The following is a 21831-nucleotide window of genomic DNA, read 5'->3' on the forward strand; positions in this document are numbered from 1 at the left end:
GGCACTACGTTCTTTGAGGGGGCAGTCGGTTTGTCCCTGGGCAATAAAGGAGGTCAGATCATCTGAATGAGTGAATTGAGACATGGAAGAATTTGCAGGGTGGAAAGCAACTTTAGATTTAACAAGGCAAGTGCCCTGTCTGTAGTGGGTTTTGAACACAGTTCAGGGCAGTGAGGGAGAGAAATGGGTCCCTGAGCTCCAGGGCCGATGCAGAGCTGGTAAAGGCAGTCACAGCCCCTGCCTTTGGGGGTTTGAATCCTGGCTCCACTGTTACTCACCTTACACCTGTTACTCTCTGCTTTTCTGAGACTTAGTTTCCTTATCTGTGAAGTGGGGGTGTTACTAGTACACACCTAGTAGGTCTGGACAGACGTTGCAATGAGACAGACAGGAAAAGCCCTAAGCCTGATGCCTGGCACGTGGCAGGAGCTCCGTCATGAAGGGTGACACACAGGAACAGTGAAGGGCTCTAGCGAACATACGGGGAAAGGTGGAAGGCAGGAGTGTGCTCACAGCAGAAGAAATGGAAGAACGGTCGCTGCTGTGGGATTAGAACTGAGTTAGACACATTTCTTATCAGACTAATACATTTGTTGTAGGAGATGTGATGCTCGAACTATAAAATGAGAGAGACCAGACCCAAAAGGTGTCTTTTTAAACACCTGGTCCTGTTCTGTGCGAAGAAGCCCACTTGCTTGGCCAGGCATGCTCTGTTATAAAGAAAGACATCAGTGCAAAGCTGTCAGCCTCCCAAATCTTGCAAAACGGTCCTGGAGCAGTGATGGTGGGAGGAAGGTGGTGTGGATGCCTCAGCTCCCTCGGCTGGCTGAAGCAGTAAGGGGTCTAATGAGAAACCCAGAGGGAGGCCAGCCTCGAGGGGCGAGGGGGAGCCACAGGCTCTGTGATGTCATCAAGGCTGGGCTTCCTCGGGGTCACAGATGGTTGCAGTGATTCCAGGCATCACTGCGAGACACCACCATCCAGAGTTCACCCGGAAGGCCATCTTCAGGAGTGAGGACGCCTTTCCAGAAACCTCTCGACACGTTTCTCCTCCTGTCTCATTGGCCAGAATGGGGTCATATCTCATCCCAGAACCAGCCCCTGGCTGGGGGACTGGGAGTGCGCGATTCTAGAGAGTGATCAGGTTCCGTCTCCAGCTGGGTGTGGGATGGCTGCCCCCCGACCACGTGCGAAGGGCTGGGCACCACCTGACGCGTCCCCGCCCCGGGGGCTGGAGGAGCCATTGCGTTGGCACTGTCCTGAGCCTGTCCCTTCCCCAGTCCACCAGAACTACATTGGGAACGACGCCGAGAAGAGCCCCTTCTTCCTGTCCGTGACCCTTTCTGACCAGAACAACCAGCGAGTCCCTCAGTACCGTGCGATTCTCTGGAGGAAAACGGTAAGTAACCGGCTTGGCCTGGAGTTTCATCCCCACTTACCCTGTGTGCTGTGCTGCTGTTTATGTCAACGTCCATGTCACGTGTCAGAAGTGTCTTCTTTGTAGGCAGTTTAAGGTAACAATCTGATGGAAAGGCATTTTGTAGAGAAGCCGAGGGAGCTTGAGGCGGGGTGTGTGGAATAGAGAGGGTCCAGCCCCTGCGGCTCTTCGTGAACTGCCCGCGTGGAGGGGGAGCCCGGGGCTCGTGGGATTGGCCATTTATGTTTTCCTTCACCACAAACCATGTGGAGCCTTCGTTCATTCCCTTCCAGGCTCCCAACATCTACTTTCCCTGCATTAGTCACAGTGGGTGCTCAGTTAGCGAGAGGAAACGGGCTCCCAACAGGACACAGAGGACACGTCACACAGGCCTTCCGCAAGATTCGGCGATTTCTCGTTCAAGCCTTGGACTTGGGGCTACCGCATTGGGGGCCTGTTTCTTTTCATGATCTTCGAGGCTGATCTGACTCGGCTCAGAGACCAAACCCCCTTCTCGGCTGGCTCAGGCGGCCCGTCCGCTCACAACACCGAAGGCCCGGGGGACCCGTCAGTCTGTCCGTGGAAGAGTCCGTAATGCCGAGACCCATGAGAGCTGGGCCGGGGGAGGGCAGACGCTGTCCAGTCTGAGCAAGACTGCGTCATAGAATGTCTTCACTCATAGACAGGCCGCTGCAGGGAGAGGAGAAAGGCCGGACGGGGTTCCTTTAAGCGACCAGGGCGGGCGCTTTCAGAGGTGGGAATGGCCAAGCTTCTCGCTGACCGGGCGTTTTGACTTTCCAGGGCACCCAGAAAATATGCCTCCCCTACAGCCCCACCAAGACGCTCTCTGTGAAGTCCATCTTAAGGTGAGTGCCGCCGAGTGGAACCCCAGCCCGGGAGCCTGTATACGTGGTTTTCCGGGGTCACCCTGCCAGCTCCGTCTTCCTGAGCCGTGGCTGCGTGCGCTGTTCTCCTAAGACTGCCACACATCAGCTCATGTGGTCTTCACGGCAGCCCTCCGGCAGGTTGTTCCTGTCCCCATTGTACAGATGAGCAAGTGGAGGCCTGGGAGCCGGCCGTGCGGCTGGTGTGTGCTGCCTGAGGCCCGGGCCCGGGCCCGATTTCAAGTGTCGCTCTTAGCACCCCAGGATCGCTTTAGCTGCCTGCTTCCCGCCCCTCACATGCGCACAGGTAGTGTGGCTTCGTAAAGAAAATCAGGAAATATTTTGCCTTCCATGTTTCTGCTCTGAAATAGAAACTCATAGGTCAGCAAATGCTTCTCAGGGAAGAATGTTCTTATTCTTCACCAAACAGAAAGGTGAGTGGATGGAGCATGGAGCTGCTCCCCGCCCAGCCGCCTCCCCCTCCCCCTCCCTGCCGGTCCCTCCCGTGTCCTGTCGGGTGGCAGTCCCCTGAGAATGCCCCCGCTCACATGGGCCTGCTGCTTTGTCAGCAGCCGTGGTGCGACAGCGTCACAGTGCCAGCGGCCTGTCTGCCAGGCGCTGTGCTAAGTGCTGTACGAGCATCTCAGTCACTCTGGAAACCTGCTCCACAGGGAGACTTCCCGTCTGCGCCGCGGGAGAGGGGTCCCCGCCGCAGCGAGGTGCGGGGGGTTGGACAGAGATCTCGGCTCAGGGACCACAGAGCTGGGATAGAAGCCCAGAGCCACATGGCTCTGGGCGTGGCCGTGACCACTGCTGTCCCCGCGGGGATGTGGCAGCTTTTCCCAGGGGCCTCCAGTCACTCCTCCTCCGGCTGCAGCCTGGGTGGTGGGAGGGGTGGTATTTGCAGTGTCCCAGCCACAGCTCCCCACTGCCAAGGGCCCTGAGGGTGCAGACTCCCCCAGCGGTTAGGATGGCCTCTGGCGGATGGACGGCACTGAGACTAAGCAGTGAAAAGTGTCTCCCGGCCGGCATTGCTCGGTGGTTGAGTGTTGGCCTATGAACCAGGAGGTCACAGTTTGATTCCAGGTCAGGGCACATGCCCAGGTTGCAGGCTCCATCCCCAATGTGGGCCGTGCAGGAGGCAGCCAATCAGTGATTCTTTCTCATCATTGGTCTCTGTCTCTCCTCTCCCTCTCCCTTCCCCTCTGAAATAAATAAAAACGTATTTTTAAAAATAAGTAAAGAGTTTCATATCTCATTTTCAAGCTTGATTTGGTCTTCCGATGTTTCTCCTCAGTCTGAAGCTCCGGTGAAGAGAGCAGGGGAGAGGCTGACATCTTTGTTTCGCACAGAAATATCTGGCTGATTCTAAATCTTAACTTGCTTTGAAAGGAGCACTTTGAATTACAGTGGCTTAAGATTGTTGTGAATCTTTTTTTTCTTCTAAAAATAAGTTACTCCGGCACCTTTCTTCTTTGTATTTAAAGGGGTTTCATGCAGTTATAATGTTATTTAGTTACGTGAGTAGGGCCCTCCCCTCGCAGTCCACTCAGCCAGAGCAAGCTTTGGCAAGAAAGTATTTTTAAAGATGTGAAAGAGGAAAACTTCTACAGTTTCTGCCAATTGAAAAAAAAAAAAGAGTTTATCTTTATTTGTTGCAATCGTGAACTTGAAAACTTAAGAGAAAATTAAAATATAAATACTATGGAGTCAGAAAAGCCTTAGTTCAAATCTTGGCTCTACTACTTAACAGCTTTGTTATCCTGGACCAAGCCTCAGTTTCCTCATCTTTAAAATGGGGATAAACTAGTATTTGCCTCACAGAGACTAAATGAGACAGTCCATGTAAAGCATTTAGCAGAGGGCCTGGAGCAAGTGCAGCTTTAACATTGGCTCTTGTGTTTGCCTGTCATTTACAAGCAGAGGAATCCTGGCTGAAGGGGCCTCAGATGTCATCTGGTTCAATGGCCTTGATTTTCCTCTCCAGGGGCGTAGTCGGAAGGAAATGCGCGTTGCTTGTCCAAAGTAAAACAAAGAACAACCTTGTTCGGGATGGTCTTTTGCCATTAGTGGCAGAGGAATTACCAAAGGAAGAAAGAAATACCAGGTCATCTTCATTACATCTCAGTTTATCATGACTCACTCTGTAAATGCCAATGAGTCACTCCTTTAGGAAATAAAAGTAAGAATCATGAAGATTAGTCAAGGTCGCCCAAAGAAACGCTCTCGATTCCTCCCTCCCTCTCTTACCGTCCGAGTGTCGTCGGGGGACAGTTACATAAGGAAAGAACAGTGTGGTGTGTGGTTACTGCCCTGCGTTCACATAGTTACTCCTGGGTTCCTCCCTCGCTGGTCTGTCCCTGTGGGCCAGCCTCCCCCGATTTCCCAGGAGATGCTCTCTGGCTTCCCTAAGGAGCCGAGACCTGCCCGCGTCGTTCCGTTCCTGCCGCGCCTGCTCATGCTCTCTGTTCTGTTTCAGTGCCATGAATCTGGACAAATTTGAGAAAGGCCCCAGGGAAATTTTTCATCCTGAGATACAGAAGGTAACAGAACTTTCTGCTTCATAATTGATCCGCTTAGAACCGTGTTAGGTCCTGGAGAACTCACACTGAGGTTCTGGTCTGGTGTGCCAGGCCCGAGGGGCAGGCCGGGAGTCTGTGTTCTCGGCACAGCCACCTCGGAAACCGCTAGCGATAGGCTCCTCCACCCATGAACCGAGAGGGGTGTGTTCAGAAGGATCTTATTGGCCTAAAAGCCACTCCTTGTACTGAGTGATGTAGAGTTATGTGGAATTGGAGGGTTTTTTTTAAGTAATAAATACGAAATGTGGCCCTGGCCAATTTGGCTCAATGGATAGAGCGTTGGCCTGCGGACTGAAGGGTCCCAGGTTCGATTCCAGTCAAGGGCACATGCCAAGGTTGCAGGCTCGATCCCCAGTGGGGGGCGTGTAGGTTTCTCTCTCATCATTGATGTTTCTCTCTCTCCCTCTTCCCTTCCTTTCTGAAATCAATAAAAATGTATTTTAAAAATAAGTAAATAAATATGAAATGTGCTTGTTGAGCTGTGGTTCAGGTAGAACGCTGTGCTGGGACCACAGGGGACTGAGGCACAACCAGGGGTGTGAGGTCCAGCTTGAAGCACCAGGAAGCCCTGTTATGCTTGGAAGTAATTTTTATAGCAAACGTGGGGACAGTTAGAATTATAAGTCGGTGTGCCTCTGGTACGTCATCGTATGGCTTATCAACCCTTTCCTTCTTGGGGCGGGACGTGATCCCCAGACACCGAGCCCCAAAACCCACGGAGCGCACTTGTGCCCCTTCCCGTGGCTGCTGCTGAGCTCTCTCTGCCCAGTCGGCCCTGCCCGCTCGCCTTCCATAGAAAAGAGGACAAGTAAGCGAGATACAGCAGCCTCTGCTGTTTATAGCACAGCAAGGACGTTGATGCTGTCCCTGCATTCATGGTCCAGCTCTCTTCCCCTTACAAATAACTATTCCTGGGAGCTTGGCCAGTGTGTGTGTGTGTGTGTGTGTGTGTGTGTGTGTGTGTGTGAGTGTGCATGTGTGTGAGTATGTGTGCATGTGTGTGCATGCATGTGTGTGTGCGTGTGTGTGCACGTGAGTGTGCCGCTTGGCAGCACTGATTCCCCGGCTCTCACCAGGTGTCTGCAGACTTCGTTGCCTTAGGCAGCCGTGAGCAGCAGGCTTTGGTTTAGGGGAAAGAGTCCTTACAAATCCCTGGATCCAAGAAGTCAATAGAACTAAGCCGCCTGCATTACGCGGAAGGCCTCTTGCCGCCAAGTGGCTGCTGCTGGGAAATGTGATTTGTCCGTTCCCAGCAGCATATTTCTTGGCCGGAACCTTCCAGGAGGCAGTGTGCGCAAGGCCAGCTGTAGATGCACAGGGACCTGGGGTCTGTGTCTTCCTTCCCACAGCCGTGCACCGTCTTTGTTTCCAGATAATAGGACTTTCTGAAATGACCAGGTATTTTGTAAAAATCTGTAGAGCTAAATGTAAATGTTTAAAGCACTTCTGGGTGGGGGTCTAAACTTCAGTAAATTAAAGCTCGGCTTTCATAGGAAGTCAAAATACAAGGATCGCTGCTAAGCACAGGCATAACTTTTGAAACTTTGTTTGACAGGACCTGCTGGTTCTCGAAGAACAAGAGGTAAGTACTTTGCTGAGCCGTCTGTCCCTCTGTGCTCGGCGTCCGTGTGTATAACCGCGTCTCCTTCCGGTCCGACCTCTCCACGGACTCGCAGTGTGAGTCCACTTCCTGACACGGGTTCTTGGGTGGCTCAGGGGTTTCTGTGCAGCCACCATAGAGATGCAAACAGCCAAGCTACTGAAATCTGCTTGGGATGTTCACGTTTAACTTCGGGATCAGTGCAGGTACGAGATTTTAATTTTCATCCAATTGAAGTAGGCGTCTGCACTTTATCACACACTCGGTTATGGAACGCCATATATATTTGTGTGGTTCCAGGCCCTGTGCCCCACTTTAAAAAAATGTGTTCTAAGTACATCACTAACATAGAGAAATACCTAAAATATTATAAATCGGCAATTGGAGTAAATAAATTACCGTTGTGCATACTATGCCTCTTGGTACGTGGTCATATCATTCGTCCCGTTGCTCAGGCCAAACTTGGAAAAATCCTAGCATCTCTCTCTCTCTCTCAGCCCATGTCTGACCCATCAGGACATCCTGCTGACACCGCTTTGAGATGGTCCCTAATCCACACGTTTCTCAGGCTTCCTCTGCCACCACGCTTATTCGCTCATTCGCTCATTCGTTTAATCCTGCCAGCTTCCCAGCCAGTCCCCAGAGCCACCCCGAAGTGGGAGGGTCCTCCTCAGGGGTCCTGGTGGCAGGGGCAGTCACAGGGCAGCCCCATAAAAGCTGTGGCCAGTGGTCAGTCAGCAGAGGGTCTCATTTCTGCATATAACTCAGCTTCACTCAATTCACAACCATCCCGAGAAGACTGTGGCGTGGGATTGGAAAGAGCAGTGGAGGCCCGGCTTCCAGCTCCGGTCCCACCGCTCACCTGGTACCGGCCTCGGGCAGCCTCGCCTTCCCCGGGCTTCCGCTGTCCTGTCTGTAAAATGGAAGTGGATTTGGTGGACCTCGGGGTCCCCTCTGGTTCTAACAGGCTGTCAGTTCATAGCTCAGTGCTCTGGCCATTGGCCCAGACCTTCTGCCCTCGGCTAGCCAGCTGTCAGGTCACTGCACCTGGTCCCGGGCCTCCTGGCAGTCTGCTGGCTTGCTCCTGTGGTCCAGTGGTTCTCCACGTGGGTCCCTGGACCACAGCCTCAGCATCACCGGGGAGCTTGTCAGAGATGCTCATTCTTGGGCCCGACTCCAGACTGACTTGGAAATTCTGGGAGTGGAGCCTGGCACTCTTTATTTTTAATATATTTTTATTTATTTTAGAGAGAAAGGGAGAGATAGAAACATCATTGATCGGCTGCCTCCTGCACGTCCCCTCCTGGGGACCAAGCCCGCAACAGGCATGTGCCCTGACCCGGAATGGAACCCTGGTTCATGGGTTGACACTCAACCACTGAGCCACACCAGCCGGCGGGCACTCTATTTTAACAAGCCAACAAGGTGATCCCGATGCCTGGTCAGGTGTGAGAACCTCTGCTTTAGTCTCTGCACTTTTCTTCTGAGAACCCCAAGCCTCTGTGGACCCCACGCCACTGGGGGTGCTTTTGAAGGGACCACTGAGAGTGGAGGAGGAGGTGCCAGGGTCCTGGAGCCGAGCGATCACTAGCAGCATTGCCAGAGAAGGGAGGCAGAGTATAGAACCCTGACGCGGAGATCCCAACAGAACGCTGAGAGTTCACCCAACACTGGAAGCAGCTTGTGAAAAAGAAGCTGTATCTGACCCGTTTGCTTCTTTTCTCGTTTATTCTGCACAGTTAGGCCATGAGTCTCTATACACCCTCTCGGTGCACACGGCACTGTGGTGGGCCCTGCAGAGTCGATGGAAAGTCAGACCTGTGATCCCTCCTTCACAGGACTTAGGTTCCAGTGGTAGGACAGACAAACATGCAAGTTCAATAAAAGCATCAGAGTGTGAATGGTGCTCTTAGGAAAACAAACAAGGTGCTGTGATGGAGAGGGACCCTGCGGGAGGGGGACTATTTGGGGAGATCAGGGAAGGCCTCCCTGGGTGGACATTTGAGCTGAGGCCGCGTGATGGGAATGGCCCCGTGGAAGGAGCTGAGGAAGGGCTGCAGGTGGAGGGGCCAGCGTGGGCGCCCTCCCTGTCCCTGCTCCACATAGAAAATCACTGCGTGTGAAACTACGGTTACTGGTGGGGGTGCATCTGCCCCTCGGTGTGTTGGGGACAGAAACTGAGGCCTTTAGACATTCCAAGTCTTGGCTCCGGAATGTAGCTGTCCTGACGCCTGGCATTGTGCCCTGACCCCCCACCTCTGCCCCCACGGCCAGTGCTTTTAACACCTCCGATTCTGGTCTGCCCCTTAGCGGACCACAAAAATTCCCCCAGCAAGTGGGGGATCAAACAGCCAATTCTTTTCTAACCCTAGATTTTGCTCTATTAGGAAATACTTTAAGAAGTATAAAACAAAGTATAGAGGCTAATATAATGAAGACCTATAAACTCACCTGTGGCTTAAGGGGAAAAAAACTATTAAAAATACACTGAGTGCCCTGACCGGTTTGGCTCAGTGGATAGAGCCTTGGCCTTCGGACTGAAGGGTCCCAGGTTGGATACCGGTCAAGGGCATGTACCTTGGTTGCGGGCACATCCCCAGTAGGAGGTGTGCAGGAGGCAGCTGATCGATGTTTCTCTCTCATCGATGTTTCTAACTCTCTATCCCTTTCCCTTCCTCGCTGTAAAAAAAATCAATAAAAGATATATTTTTTAAAAATACACTGAGCTCACCCAGCTGGCGTGGCTCAGTGGTTGAGTGTCGACCTATGAACCAGGAGGTCACAGTTCAATTCCCAGTCAGGACACATGCCCAGGTTGTGGGCTCGATCCCCAGTGTGGCGCATGCAGGAGGCAGCCGATCAATAATTCTCTCTCATCATTGGTGTTTCTATCTCTCCCTTCTTCTCTGAAATCAATATATATATTAAATACACTGAGTTCTCTGACCTCATTCCTCTTCTGTAGAAGCTATTACCTTGCATTGGGTATCATTCCTGCAGGACCTGATTTCAGTCCAGTGTTTAAAGTTGAGGATGGTGGACTGAACAGTTATATTAGCTACTTCTTTTTTATTGAATTTATTGGTGTGACATTGGTTAATAAAGTTATATAGGCTTCAGGTGTATGATTCTATTATACATGTGTGTTCACCGTCCCAAGTCAAGTCTCCTTCCATCACCATTTCCCCCCCTTTACCCTCTTCTACCTGCCCCATCCCACTTTCCCTCTAGTAATCCCCATCCTGTTGTCTGTGTCAATGAGTTTTTTGTTTGTTTTGTTTTGCTTAATGATTCCAGAGGTGGGGAACCATTTTCTGCCAAGGGCCATTTGTATGCCCACAAATAACATGATTCACGAGCCATACAAAATTATCAACTTAAAAATTAGCCTGCTATATTTGGTCAAACATTTAAGTAACTCGCCTCTAATGCCTTGGCAGGGCCAGACCAAATGATTTTGAGGGCCTTATAGGGCCTGTGGGCCAGATGTTCCCCACCCTGGAATCCCTTCTTCACCTTTTTTACCCAGTCCCTAACCCTATCCCCTCTGACAGCCGTCAGTCTGTTCTCTGTACCTATGACTCTGTTTCTATTTTGTTTGTTCGCTTATTTTGTTCATTAGATGCCACATATACCAGTAAGTAAAATCGTTTGGTCTTGTCTTTCTCTGTTCTAGCTCCTTCTTGATTGCCTTCCCCCATATCTGTTTTGTGACTTCTTGAGATTAAATGTCTTTAGGAATTGGGGGAAATGAGCTACAGTTTCCATTTCTATTTCTAAGAGGCCACAGGTTTCAGCCTCGGACTGTCGTTGTGCTTTGATTGCACGGAGCTCCCCTGTGCTGCCTGGGGTCTGGGCCCTGCGGGTGGGTTGGTCGGAAGATGGTACCAGCCTGTGGGTCCTGGGGGCCAACTTACCTTCCTGGACCTGGCTGCCTGACATTACAAATGAATGAAGTCATAAAAGCAGAGTTTCACCTGTACACTCAGCATCCACAAAAAGGAAGGCGTGATTGTTCTTCATGTTAAAACTAAGATAGAGGGGAGGTTAAAACTAAGATAGAGGGGAGGAAGTAATCCCCCAGGGTCCAGTCTGTCACGGCCGTGTCCCTGGGTAACGACGTCACATACTGGGCATGCTCTGTTGACGAGATTAAAGTCACCACCTTTTGTTGTCTTATTGAAGGGCTCTGTGAACTTCAAGTTCGGGGTTCTTTTTGCCAAAGACGGGCAGCTCACCGATGACGAGATGTTCAGCAACGGTGAGTGTCTCCCCTGCTGACGGCGCCCCCCTCCCCTCGTGGCAGCTCTGACGACCACTTGCCGGTGGAGTTGGAGCCTCTAAAGCAGAGAACCCGCCGGTAGTGTTAGGAAATGGTGGGGTGAATTCCGAGGTAAATTTGGTAGGGCAGGTGTTGCCCAGTTTCGTTCGTTTGATAAATACTTACCGGTCACTTAACCTGCCCCAGGTCTCGGTGGGAAATGACGTGGGGGGGGCGGGGGGAAGAAGCTGGTTCTGCACAATCGGGAGCAGAGGAGGGCTCTTGTGTGGGAAGTCAGGGCTGGGAGAATTGTGAGATGGCGTCATTTCCTGTTATTGGGCACTTTTCATGTTCAGTACCTTCTATTACTCCTGGAAACGGTCATATGTTTTACCTCGCAGTGCGAACCCCTGTGGCCCGCTGGCAGGGGAGGCTGGTTAGTCTGATGCTGTGGCTTCCTTCCCGGGGCTCCTGGGAGCCGTGGGCCCTGCTGCTGGGCCCGTTCCCTTTCCGGCCGCGCCATCCGCAGAGCAGGCTCTTCAGCGGCTTCAGCTAGAGAACGGGGACTTGCTGCCGCACCTCCTTCACCCCTTCCCTTTTCCACAGAAGTCGGAAGTGACGCTTTTCAAAAATTTTTACACCTGCTGGGCGACACCGTCACTCTCAAGGGCTGGACGGGCTACCGCGGCGGCCTGGACACCAAAAGTAAGCTCGCTCGGACGGCTCTGCTGGCGTTTGCCGGCCTCCGCCCCAGCCTGTCCGTAAAGGAATTTATGCCCGCGGGGGGGGGGGGGGGGGGAGAGGGTGAGGGGATTCGAGCTCCACACCTAGACGGGCACGGGGTCGCTGTGCAGTTCTGCCCTCTGCCCGTGTCTTATGGACACAGGATCAGTATTTGTGTGTCATCTCGTGTTACTTTGTCCTGTCCACTAGCAGTCACTGAAGGCAAGGAGTTACCGCACACTCCCTTGTAGCCCAGGCTTCTCACGCCCTCCTCGACTCCGAGGCGAGGCAGGAATCTGTCAGAAAGCGGGCGGAGAGGGCGAGGAGGTCTGTCCACGGGGCGGCGTTCACACTGCTGCTCCCCGCCGGGGATAGTCCAGAGGGACCTTAAGGACCATCCGATTGTATGCAGCCCCTCGTCTGTCTCACATGGAGACCCTTCCTCCGGCCCCGCATTCACTGCGCCCGCTCAGTGCGTGTTCGTGTTTTACAGATGACACCACAGGGATCCACTCGGTCTATACTCTCTACCAAGGCCACGAGATCATGTTCCACGTGTCCACCATGCTGCCGTACTCCAAAGAGAACAAGCAGCAGGTGGGTGCGAGCGCAGGCCCTCACACATGACTGACAGCAGAGAGCTCCGCCCGCTTCCTGGAATCGGACTTTGGTGCTAACAGAGGAGCAGAGCTTCGGGCCCCAGTTCAGGGTGCTGTTTGCAGTCTCTGTACTGGAACCTTCCACAGCCTTAGGGAGAACCACCCTCACTGGTGCCTTCACCAGAAAGTAATGAAGGGTCAGAGGGAGCAGTGCACACGCCTGTCTGTGTGAGAGCATGTGTATCTGTGTGTGAGAGCGTGTGTATCTGCATGTGAGAGCGTGTGTATCTGTGTGAGTGTGTGTATCTGTGTGTGTGAACGTGTGTATCTGCGTGTGAATGGGCGTATTTGTGTGTGAATGTGTGTATCTGTGTGAGTGTGTGTATCTGTGTGTGTGAACGTGTGTATCTGCGTGTGAATGTGCGTATTTGTGTGTGAATGTGTGTATCTGTGTGAGTGTGTGTATCTGCATGTGAGCATGTGTATCTGTGAGTGTGTGTATATTCGTGTGAGCATGTGTGTATCTTCATGTGTGGATGTGTGTATCTGCATGTGTTAGTGTGTGTATTTGTGTGAGTGTGTGTATCTGCATGTGAGCACCTGTGTATCTTCATGTGTGGATTGTGAATCTGTGTGTGTGAATATGTATCTGTGTGTGTGAGCGTGTGTATCTGCATGTGTGTGAGTGGTTTGTGACTCCTAAAAGGCTGTTTTGCATTTACGCTACCTTTCCCCTGTGACTCCTCTCAGTGGGCCTTGTGTCTTGTCTGGGACCTGAAATAAGTACATTCTGAGTAATGGCTGATGAGTGTTTGCAAAAAGATAATCCTATATAATAAAGAGGTAGTATGCAAATTAACCCTCACGCTGTCACAAGATTGCTGTGCCCACAGCGGAGGTGGGGTTCCCGTAACGAGCGATCAGCAGGGACTTGAGGCTGTGCCCCCTGCCCAGCGGGGGTTGACTGGGGACCTCATGCCATGCCCCCCGCCCGGCGGGGCTTGACGGGGACCTCAAGGGGCGCCCCCCACCCGGCATGCACCAGAGGACTTCAGGCTGCACCCCCTTCCCAGTGGGGCTTGACAGGGGACCTGAGCCTGCATCCCCCACTCAGCGGGGCTTGATGGGGGTGGGGCTGGACAGGTCTGGATCTCTCCCAATGAGGGTGTGGCCGGCCGGGTATGGGTCTCACACGATTTTGAGGCGCACGTGGGTGGGCAGGGACTTGACTCTGGGTCCCATGGCACACCCCAGACTCTGACAGGAGGAAGATTTTCATATACACTTTACTAATTTTCTTTCATCTCTGACACTTCTATTATAGAGAAAGGGCAAATAGCAATATTAAAATATTTCCTCTAATTAATTCCCTTTTAATGTGCATGAATTTTGTGCACTGTGCCACTAATATGACCTATAAGACTGAAAATATTTCTTGTCTGGCCCTTTATAGAAAAAAGACCAGTGACCACAGTCTAGAAGATAATTTTGGAAAGGTCAGCTGGTGTCAGATTAGGTAGGGTCTTGTTTTAACCAAGTATCTGCGTCAGAACTACGCATTTCTAAAAATCCACACGCTGAGCCCCATCCCCAGGGAATTCGGATGCAATGCCTCTTGTTTGGGGGCTTTGGATACCAGGCTAAGGCGATGATGAATGAAGGTGAACACGATCAGAAAAGTAAAATGGGAGAGCGTGTAGGCAAGGAGGCTGGATAGGAGGCTTCTGCAGGGGCTGGATGAGGACATGGGGCCTGAATTGGGAGGGGCGAGATGGAGATGGACAGCAGGGACAGCAGAGCCGGGAGTCAGCTGGTAAAACCTGGGAGCCAAGGGGTGAAAGCTGGCCGAGGCTTGGGCTCTGTGATCGTGTGGCTGTCGCACTGTGCTGCTCTTTCAGCTCTGGGCTAGGTCCGAGCGACCTCCTCGGTGACGTTATTTATGCTCACATCCAGGTGGAAAGGAAGCGCCACATCGGGAACGACATCGTCACCATTGTGTTCCAGGAAGGAGAGGAGCCCTGTCCTGCCTTTAAGCCTTCCATGATCCGCTCCCATTTTACACGTATCCTGGGCCTTGTGACTGCTCTGGTTCGGTGGGCTATCACTCAGCCTCACGGGACGGAAATGGCCCTCTCACCAAGAGTTATCATTGACTTGCATGTTATAATTGATTAGTGTTGATAGATTCTTATACCTGCCATTTGGGGTTTTCCCTCAGCATCGTTCTCTCTTCTCTCTCCATCCCTTGGAGTCATTGATGGATTAATTCTCAGACAATCCTTGACTTCTGAAATCTCTTCCCTTCCCTCAGATAGGCTCTGAAATGAGGGAAACGTCCTACCGTCCATCGATAAGAACTGAATTAGAAGAATTCTTGTGAATCCTCTGAGAAATTTGCTTTGGGTATAAAAACTTGCAAGTGAGGATAAAAAGCCAAAATACTATTTCTTTGTTGATTCTAAGCCCTCATAATAGCTGCTGTATTGTCATCTCTTAAAATTTGAGAAATGATAGAATTCATCACATTTTTATTTGCTTCCTCTCATTTCTGTGTAGCTCATGTTGCCGGCACAGGCCTGCTGCAGTTCTCTGTCCTGTCCGAGCTCGGCTCGGGCAGACAGGCGCGGTCACAGACCATGCCAGTGAGACCCAAAGACGGGACCTTTGTGAGTCATACATAATTACTAAAAGGCAACTGATGGGCATTTGGGGAGACTCCGGTAAGAATGCTGGGGGACAGGACCCCAGTGACTGATTGTATCGGAAGTGGGTCGCTCTGCACACTGACTTGTTCCGTGTCACCTAACAGTATAGCAGGGAAGTTTATAAATAAAGTTGAAAATTGCCCAATTTCCTCCGTGAGGGCTGGGAGAAAACGCGTGCACCTGCACGTCCCTGGGGTTTGTTCCCGCGGGCAGGGCTGGTGCTGGGACGGCGAGGTGCTCGCTGGGGTGCAGGACCCAGCCCCGCGCCTGCGGAGGCCCCTGTAGGACAGCTTCTCCGGCCCAGGGCGGGACGGGAGGGGTGGCTCTGTAGGTGACGGAGGGGTGCTCATTCTTTTTAGAATTGCGTTTAGTTACACGTTTCGCTTGGGGGCATTTGTGTCTGGAAGGTGGGTGCAGATTCCTTCCTCTGAGGCTAGATGGGGAAGCACTTTGAGGAACTGATGGCTTTGTGGTCCGAGCTAAGGAAAGCCGGGGCGATGGGGGGCCGTGAGGGGTTGGGTAGGATTAGGGGGAGGAAGCTGCCTGGAGGGATGGTACTATTTCAGCTCAGCATGCCCAGCACAAGCCAAGTAGAGGCTCCCAGAGGCTGCCACCAGCCACATGGGTTTGTTTTGGTTTGTTTATTCTACCAAAGCCAGAAGGAGAGCGGGGAATTGCTTTTCTCTTCAAAATGTGTCAGATGAAATCTATGACTAGTTTCCTGTTGGGATCTTTGCATTCCAGGCAACAGCGTTGCTCTTTTTGCTTTGCTGGCGTCTTCCTTGCTTAGCAGCTTTATTCATATTGCTCTCCTGACACGTTTGGAGGTTTAGCTCTTTCCCCAAAGGATGAACACTCAGGTTGAACCTACGTCTTCCTGGGTGGTCTCCTTCAAAGAAGTCCTCCGAAGGGCGACAGGTGCCCTGTCCACAAAGCGCGGGTCTGGGATGACGCCCCAGAGGGATTTTCAAAGCACAAGCCGTGGACTGAGCATTGGGCTGTTGATTAACCTCCTTAACCATCGCCACAGATATTTTTGCCTTAGTGAGGTATGATCCACACAACGACAGTTACAGGTAGGTACCGACTTGGTCATCACTCCCTGGTTCTGATTCTCACGTTTGCTGGCTAATTTGTGTTCATGTGTTGAGACTCTTGATATAGATGTTTCTCGATTGAGTTGATGTGGCCTCGCCATAGAGAACTTTCTTCAAGGCCACCCTCTCTTTGGGGAAAACGTGTTCCATGTGACGTTGCTCCGTTCAGGAGACCGAGGGCCCGGGTGCTTTGGGGCGTTAGGGCCCTCTGCAGTGGGCACAGGGGGATGTATCTGATCCTGACCAGAGCAGAGCACCCCCTTTCCGAGGCTGTATCCTGCCTGCGTGTCCTTCTGGTCTCAAACACTCCTCTGTGAAGGGCATCATGATGTTGTAAAAAGAGCATGAACTTTGGGCCAAATAGATTTGGGTTGGAATCCCCTCTGTCACTTATTAGCGTGGAGGCTTTGAAAAAAGCATCTGTCGTCTCTTTAAGCCTCGGGTGATGACAGGATGAGGTAACGATACCACCTTGGCAAGTTGGTGAGACTCCACTGATGACGTGTCTTCAAATACCAAGTGTCTCCCTGGTATGCCGTGGGTGCCCATGGCGGCCTTTGCTGTGACTGCTGGGCCGGGCCACGAGGGACACAGGGAGAGCTGGCCTCTGCCCGAAAGCACAGTGCCCGGCGCTGGCAGCCACAGGAGCACCTTCTGGGGCGTGAATGTCCCTGCCCATCACGTGGGCAGTGGGCACATTCAAGGTCCGGATGCCGTGGTCTCTGAGGAAGAGGCCGGTAACCCTGCGGCCTCCCTCCGCAGGCTGAAAATCTTCTCGGAAGAAAGCGTGCCGCTCTTCGGCCCGCCCCTGCCATCCCCGCCCGTGTTCACGGACCACCAGGAGTTCAGGGACTTCTTGCTGGTGAAACGTAAGTGCTGTTTTGAAATGTTTTTTGCAACTTGTTCTGCGTCAGAATACATTTCTCCAGATTCTCCGGGAGGCTGTGTAGGAAAGTGTGTTGCTCGGGCACTGATTCCGTGCCACGTCCTGACATGCTTCGTGCAAAGCGTCTTCCGTTTCCTGAGGTGTGTGCGGCTCCCCCGGTGTCCTCCTGTGTTCCTGCCCTCCGTCCCCTCACCTGCGAGGAAGGGTCTTGAGACCTGGGGTGCGGGGGGTGAGCCGTGTTTGTGGAGTGCGGGCTCAGAGAGGGAACCACCACAGGCCTGTAGTCCTCTCACCAGGGATTAGAGATCGCTCAGCAGCATAGGACTCAGGTTACCCTCCGCTTTAAATGGAGCCCGTCGCCTGGCCAGTGTGGCTCAGTGGTTGTGTCGAGCCATGAACCAAGAGGTTGCTGGTTTGATTCCATCATGGCACATGTGGGCTCAATCCCCAGTAGGGGGAGTGCAGGAGGCAGCCCATCGATGTTTCTGTCTCTCTCCCTCTCCCTTCCTGTCTGAAATCAATAAAAAGTATATATACACTTAGTGGCCAGATTATTATGATCTCTGAATGCATAATAATCTGGCCACTCAGTGTATATTCTATATAATAAAAGGCTAATATGCAAATTGTTCCCTCGACCAGGAGTTCGACCAGCAGGCAGGCCGGCCAACCTCCCATGACCCCTCCCCTTGGCCAGGCTGATCAGACCCCACCCATGCACGAATTCATGCACCTGGCCTCTAATATATATATGTATGTATGTATGTGTGTATGTATATATATGTATACATATGTATATATATGTATATGTGTGTGTGTGTGTGTGTGTATATATATATATATATATATATATATATATATATATATATAGTGAGTGGCCAGATTATTTTATTATGCATTCAGAGATCTTAGTAATCTGGCCACTCAGTATGTGTGCGTGTGTGTGTGTGTGTGTGTGTGTGTGTGTGTGTATTTTTTTTTTTTTTAATGGAGCCAGTCAGCAGGGAGACTTCTTCAGCCCCTCAGAAGCTTGGGGTGGGAGGTCATGAAGGGTCAGTTGAAGATTTGCAGAGGGGACCCAGTGGAAGAACACAGGCCAAAGATTATGAAAAGGGGTGTTGAAGTCACAGAGTGGGGAGCCAGGAGGACAGAGGGGTTGGTGGACTGAGAGAAAAGGTAGAAGCCAACGATCAGACATCTCTGAATCCGGACGTGGATTTATTGGGAGGGAGGGAGCGAGGGAGGGAGGGAGGGAGGGAGTGGGCCAGGTGGAAAACTCTAGATAACAGGAAGTGGCATTTCAGCAAAAAAATTGGAACTTTTCTCCTTATTCAGCTAAAATAAGTCATTTAAGATGGATATTTCTGGGATACTAAGGAAAAAATAGTGTCAAACAAAATCAATTCTCAGTCACAGAATGAGAGGAAATGCAAGACGTTCATAGTTTAAGTTCCTTAAGCGATGTCTTGCCAACAGCGAACCCGCTGTTCCCAGCGAACAGGCCTTACCCAGGAATGGCCTGTGGCAGGGCGTTCGCTGTCCGGCCTGTGAGCGCCATCCTGTCCTCGGCCCTCTGTCTGAGAAAGAGAACTGTTAATAATGGCTCACTCATTCAGTTTGATGTGCCAGCACTGTGCTAACTCTCTAGATGTATTATGTCATTTAAAAATGTACAACAACCCTTATGAGGAAATACAGTTATACCCACTTTACAAGGTAGAAAACTGAGGCCCCACACAGACACCATTTGCTGAGAATGTACATGGCAGCGCCGCTGGCGTTCAAACCCACGCTGTCTTCACCTCAGACTCCTCGCCCCCATTGTCCTGTGCCCTGACGCATCGCTGGGCAGCCACTGTAGTAACTTCAGTGTCTAGTCCATGAAACCACTAGCTTTCTTTTCCCAGAAGAAACTTCCATTAGGCTAAGTCAACTGTTTTTTTTTTTTTCTAACAAAAGGTAGCAAATATAAATCTTTAATCCCATGGAATGGCATCCTGTTGGATGAGTGGGTGGATGGGTAGATGGAGGGATGGATAGAAGGGTGGGATGGAAGAATGGGTGGGTGGATGGGTAGATGGAGGGATGGATGGATGGATGGGTGGGATGGAAGAATGGGTGGGTGGATGGGTGGAAAGGCAGATGGGGCAGGCTGGGTGTGTAGGTCTTCAGGTGATTACATACACCCGCTGCTCGAAGCTTGCAGCCCAGGGACGTAGGTTTGCATAAAGAAAGCGGGCGTTCTGAGCGAGCTTCGTGAGGGAGTTACTCGTGGTCGTACCGTATTCGGAAAGCGGGTGGTGTCACTGTGAGGCGTGTCCCTGAGAAGGACGTTCCTCGATAGCACGTTCGCATTCGTAGCGCCCTTTATAACTTGGTTTATTTCAGTAATTAACGGGGAAAAAGCCACTTTGGAAACCCCGACCTTTGCCCAGAAGCGCCGACGCACTCTGGACATGTTGATTCGGTCTCTGCACCAGGACCTGACGCCGGACTTGCACAAGGTAACCTGGGTCCCTTTCCTGTGCGGGGTCTGAGCTGGGAACCCAGCCCCGCGATGAGTCCTGGTAGACGCGCAGAGGACTCGCCTGGATCCTGCTGTCAGGACAGCCGGTGGCTCCGTGGCCCGTGGCTGGCATCCTCTCATTGTTCCCACGACAAGGAGGATGGTGACTGTCCCCGCACGGGAGCATGGTTTCACAAAGCCAGGGCCGTGGGAATCGAGGTGCAGGCTGGGGCAGGCGTGCCAGGTCAAACAGCAGCCCCTGGAGCGTTGGAGGTGCTTTTGGGGGAGGGGGTGCCTTGGTGGCATTACTCACATGGCCAGGGCCATCGTGCTGGTGGGCAGGGAGCGGGGATGTGGAGAGAGCCTGGGTGCTTGGAAGGTTTTTCTGGAGCTGCTGGTTGGCTCGAGTTCACAGCCCTTGCCCTCAGCCTTCACCTGCTGGCTCTCCACCTGCCGGCTCTTCCATCCCTGGCATCCAGCACAGACCCTGCCACACCTGGGGCTCCCCAAATGCTCTGTGGAACTTTAACGTGCGTCTCCCTTTCAGAACATGCTGAACAGACGATCTTTCAGTGACGTCTTACCAGAGTCGCCCAAGTCCGCGCGGAAGAAAGAGGAGGCCCGCCAGGCGGAGTTTGTGAGAATAGGGCAGGTGGGTCCTGTTCCGACACCTCTTTCAGAGGATGTGCAGCTGCGATCCCATCCCACCCGCAAAGAATGTTAGTTCGCACACCCCCGCGGAGCCTGTGCTTTCTCTGAGGGGGACTGGAAGCCCCGAGAGAGATTGTTGTGAAGCCTGCAGCCTGGCTCTGTGGGGCCTGGCTCTGTGGGGCCTGGCTCTGTGGGGCCTGGCTCTGTGGGGCCCGGCTCTGTGGGGTCTGGCTCTGTGGGGCCCGGCTCTGTGGGGCCTGGCTCTGTGGAGCCCGGCTCTGTGGGGCCTGGCTCTGTGCGGGCCTGGCTCTGTGCGGGCCTGGCTCTGTGGGGCCTGGCTCTGTGCGGGCCTGGCTCTGTGCGGGCCTGGCTCTGTGGGGCCTGGCTCTGTGTGGGCCCGGCTCTGTGCGGGCCCGGCGTGAGTGAGAGCAGGGCACTGTGCAGAGGAAACACTGCAGAGGGAAGAGAGAGGCCACAGGGCCCAGCAGGGCCCCTCTGGTCAAGGGAGCGCGTCCCCTTTGCCGGCCTCCCCAGAGCTTTCTGAAGAGTGGGCAGACAGTTTGGGAAAAGCACCCTGAACGCCTCCCTGGCAGGGGTGAGCAGGGTGGCTGTGTCCTCACAGAGTTCCCTCCCCCCGACTGCTCGGAAGCAGCCGCCCAGGCAGGTGGCCCTCGGTCCTCACCTCGTTCCAGATCCTGGAGGAAATTCCCCCTTGGCCTTGCTCCCACGCGACATCAGTATTTCTCCGTTCCGGGAGGTGGCAGCGCTTTGCTGACCCCATGTCACAGCAGGAGGAGGAGGCCAGCTGCCCGCTGCTAAGGTTCTCACCCAAAGCAGAGAGCTGAGAGGCCAAGGTCCCCATTTCCCAGACAGGTGCAGTGGCAGGCCCCAACGTGGCTTTGGGTAAAGATCTCAGCTCTACCCGCAGAGACGCCGGCTCACCAGGTTTCAGGAGGCCGGAGTTGTTTTTGGTCCTCGCGGTTTGGAAATCACTATTGATTATTGATTGGTGGAGATGATAGGCTGCATTTGGGTCCTTGGGTTGGGACACTGTCACTAGGCTTCACTATATCAGGCTGCTTCCTTATCTGCAACACAAGGGCAGTGCAGGAACCTGGGCTGCCATCTGAAATTGCTCCTGTTTTATGTTTTTAAAAATTTCAAATCCTAATTGTTGACCCTGCTGTCTTTACTGCCTGGTAACAAACATTAAAAGAGCTCTCTGTTCCGTAAGGCACTAAAGCTGAAATCCATTGTGAGAGTGGACGCCCCGTCCGGCTTGGTGGCTTCAGGGATCTGTAAGAAAGAGGTGAGTTGATGATACTTTCAAGTTCATCTCTGAATGTCCTTGTCCTCCATGAAGGTGCTCAGGTTCTTAGAAGGAGGTTTGTGGGGCAGGAGAAGAAGAGCTGGTGCAGTGTAACGTGTTCACCGGTGACCAGCAAAGCGCGACTTCCATCTCTCCGGCAGCTCCGAGCCCCCAGGGGGCCCAGGCCATTGGCAGCCCTGCCCTCAGGTCCGCCTGGGCTCCTGTCCAGCTGGCCCCGCAGAGGCCAGAGACCCACATGCGGCCCCAAGAGTGTTCTCTCTCCAGGGAATGGGCTTTCCCAACCTCCAGGCATCCGTGGTTCCCTGAGCTCTTAGAGGGAGCGAGGTCAGTCCTGTGCGGAGGCGGGAAGGCCTGGCCCCACATTCAGCCTGTCTCACCCTCGTGGCAGAGGGGAGTCCAGAGAAATGGCAAAGGCCACCCGCCCTCAGACCGGAGCCTCTGTGTCTGCGACACCTCATCCATGATGCCCCCACGTCGTGGAGTCCCGCCCCTTTGAGAACTCATGAAAGCAGTGGATGAACACACACGCCCATCACAGTGTACAGACGGCGTGTCTACACGGCGCTGTGCGTGCAGGCTCAGGGTTCCAC

The 21831-nt window shown here is 52.9% G+C and overlaps 1 protein-coding gene across 1 annotated transcript in view; it reads left to right on the plus strand.

Moving 5' to 3' along the window:
- Nucleotides 1–21831, plus strand: part of GARNL3 (GTPase activating Rap/RanGAP domain like 3) — a 100066-nt gene that overhangs the window by 56851 nt on the left and 21384 nt on the right. Inside the window, exons 6-18 of the mRNA XM_054727572.1 lie at nt 1281–1399; nt 2219–2283; nt 4781–4844; nt 6439–6465; nt 10669–10744; nt 11351–11449; nt 11961–12064; nt 14020–14128; nt 15802–15847; nt 16631–16737; nt 19143–19258; nt 19808–19912; nt 21146–21220. Coding sequence (XP_054583547.1) covers nt 1281–1399; nt 2219–2283; nt 4781–4844; nt 6439–6465; nt 10669–10744; nt 11351–11449; nt 11961–12064; nt 14020–14128; nt 15802–15847; nt 16631–16737; nt 19143–19258; nt 19808–19912; nt 21146–21220 — 1112 coding nt within the window. The remainder of the gene's footprint in view (nt 1–1280; nt 1400–2218; nt 2284–4780; nt 4845–6438; nt 6466–10668; nt 10745–11350; nt 11450–11960; nt 12065–14019; nt 14129–15801; nt 15848–16630; nt 16738–19142; nt 19259–19807; nt 19913–21145; nt 21221–21831) is intronic.

This window comes from Eptesicus fuscus, chromosome 15 (assembly GCF_027574615.1).
Source record: "Eptesicus fuscus isolate TK198812 chromosome 15, DD_ASM_mEF_20220401, whole genome shotgun sequence".
In the NCBI taxonomy this organism is placed as follows: Eukaryota; Metazoa; Chordata; class Mammalia; order Chiroptera; family Vespertilionidae; genus Eptesicus; species Eptesicus fuscus.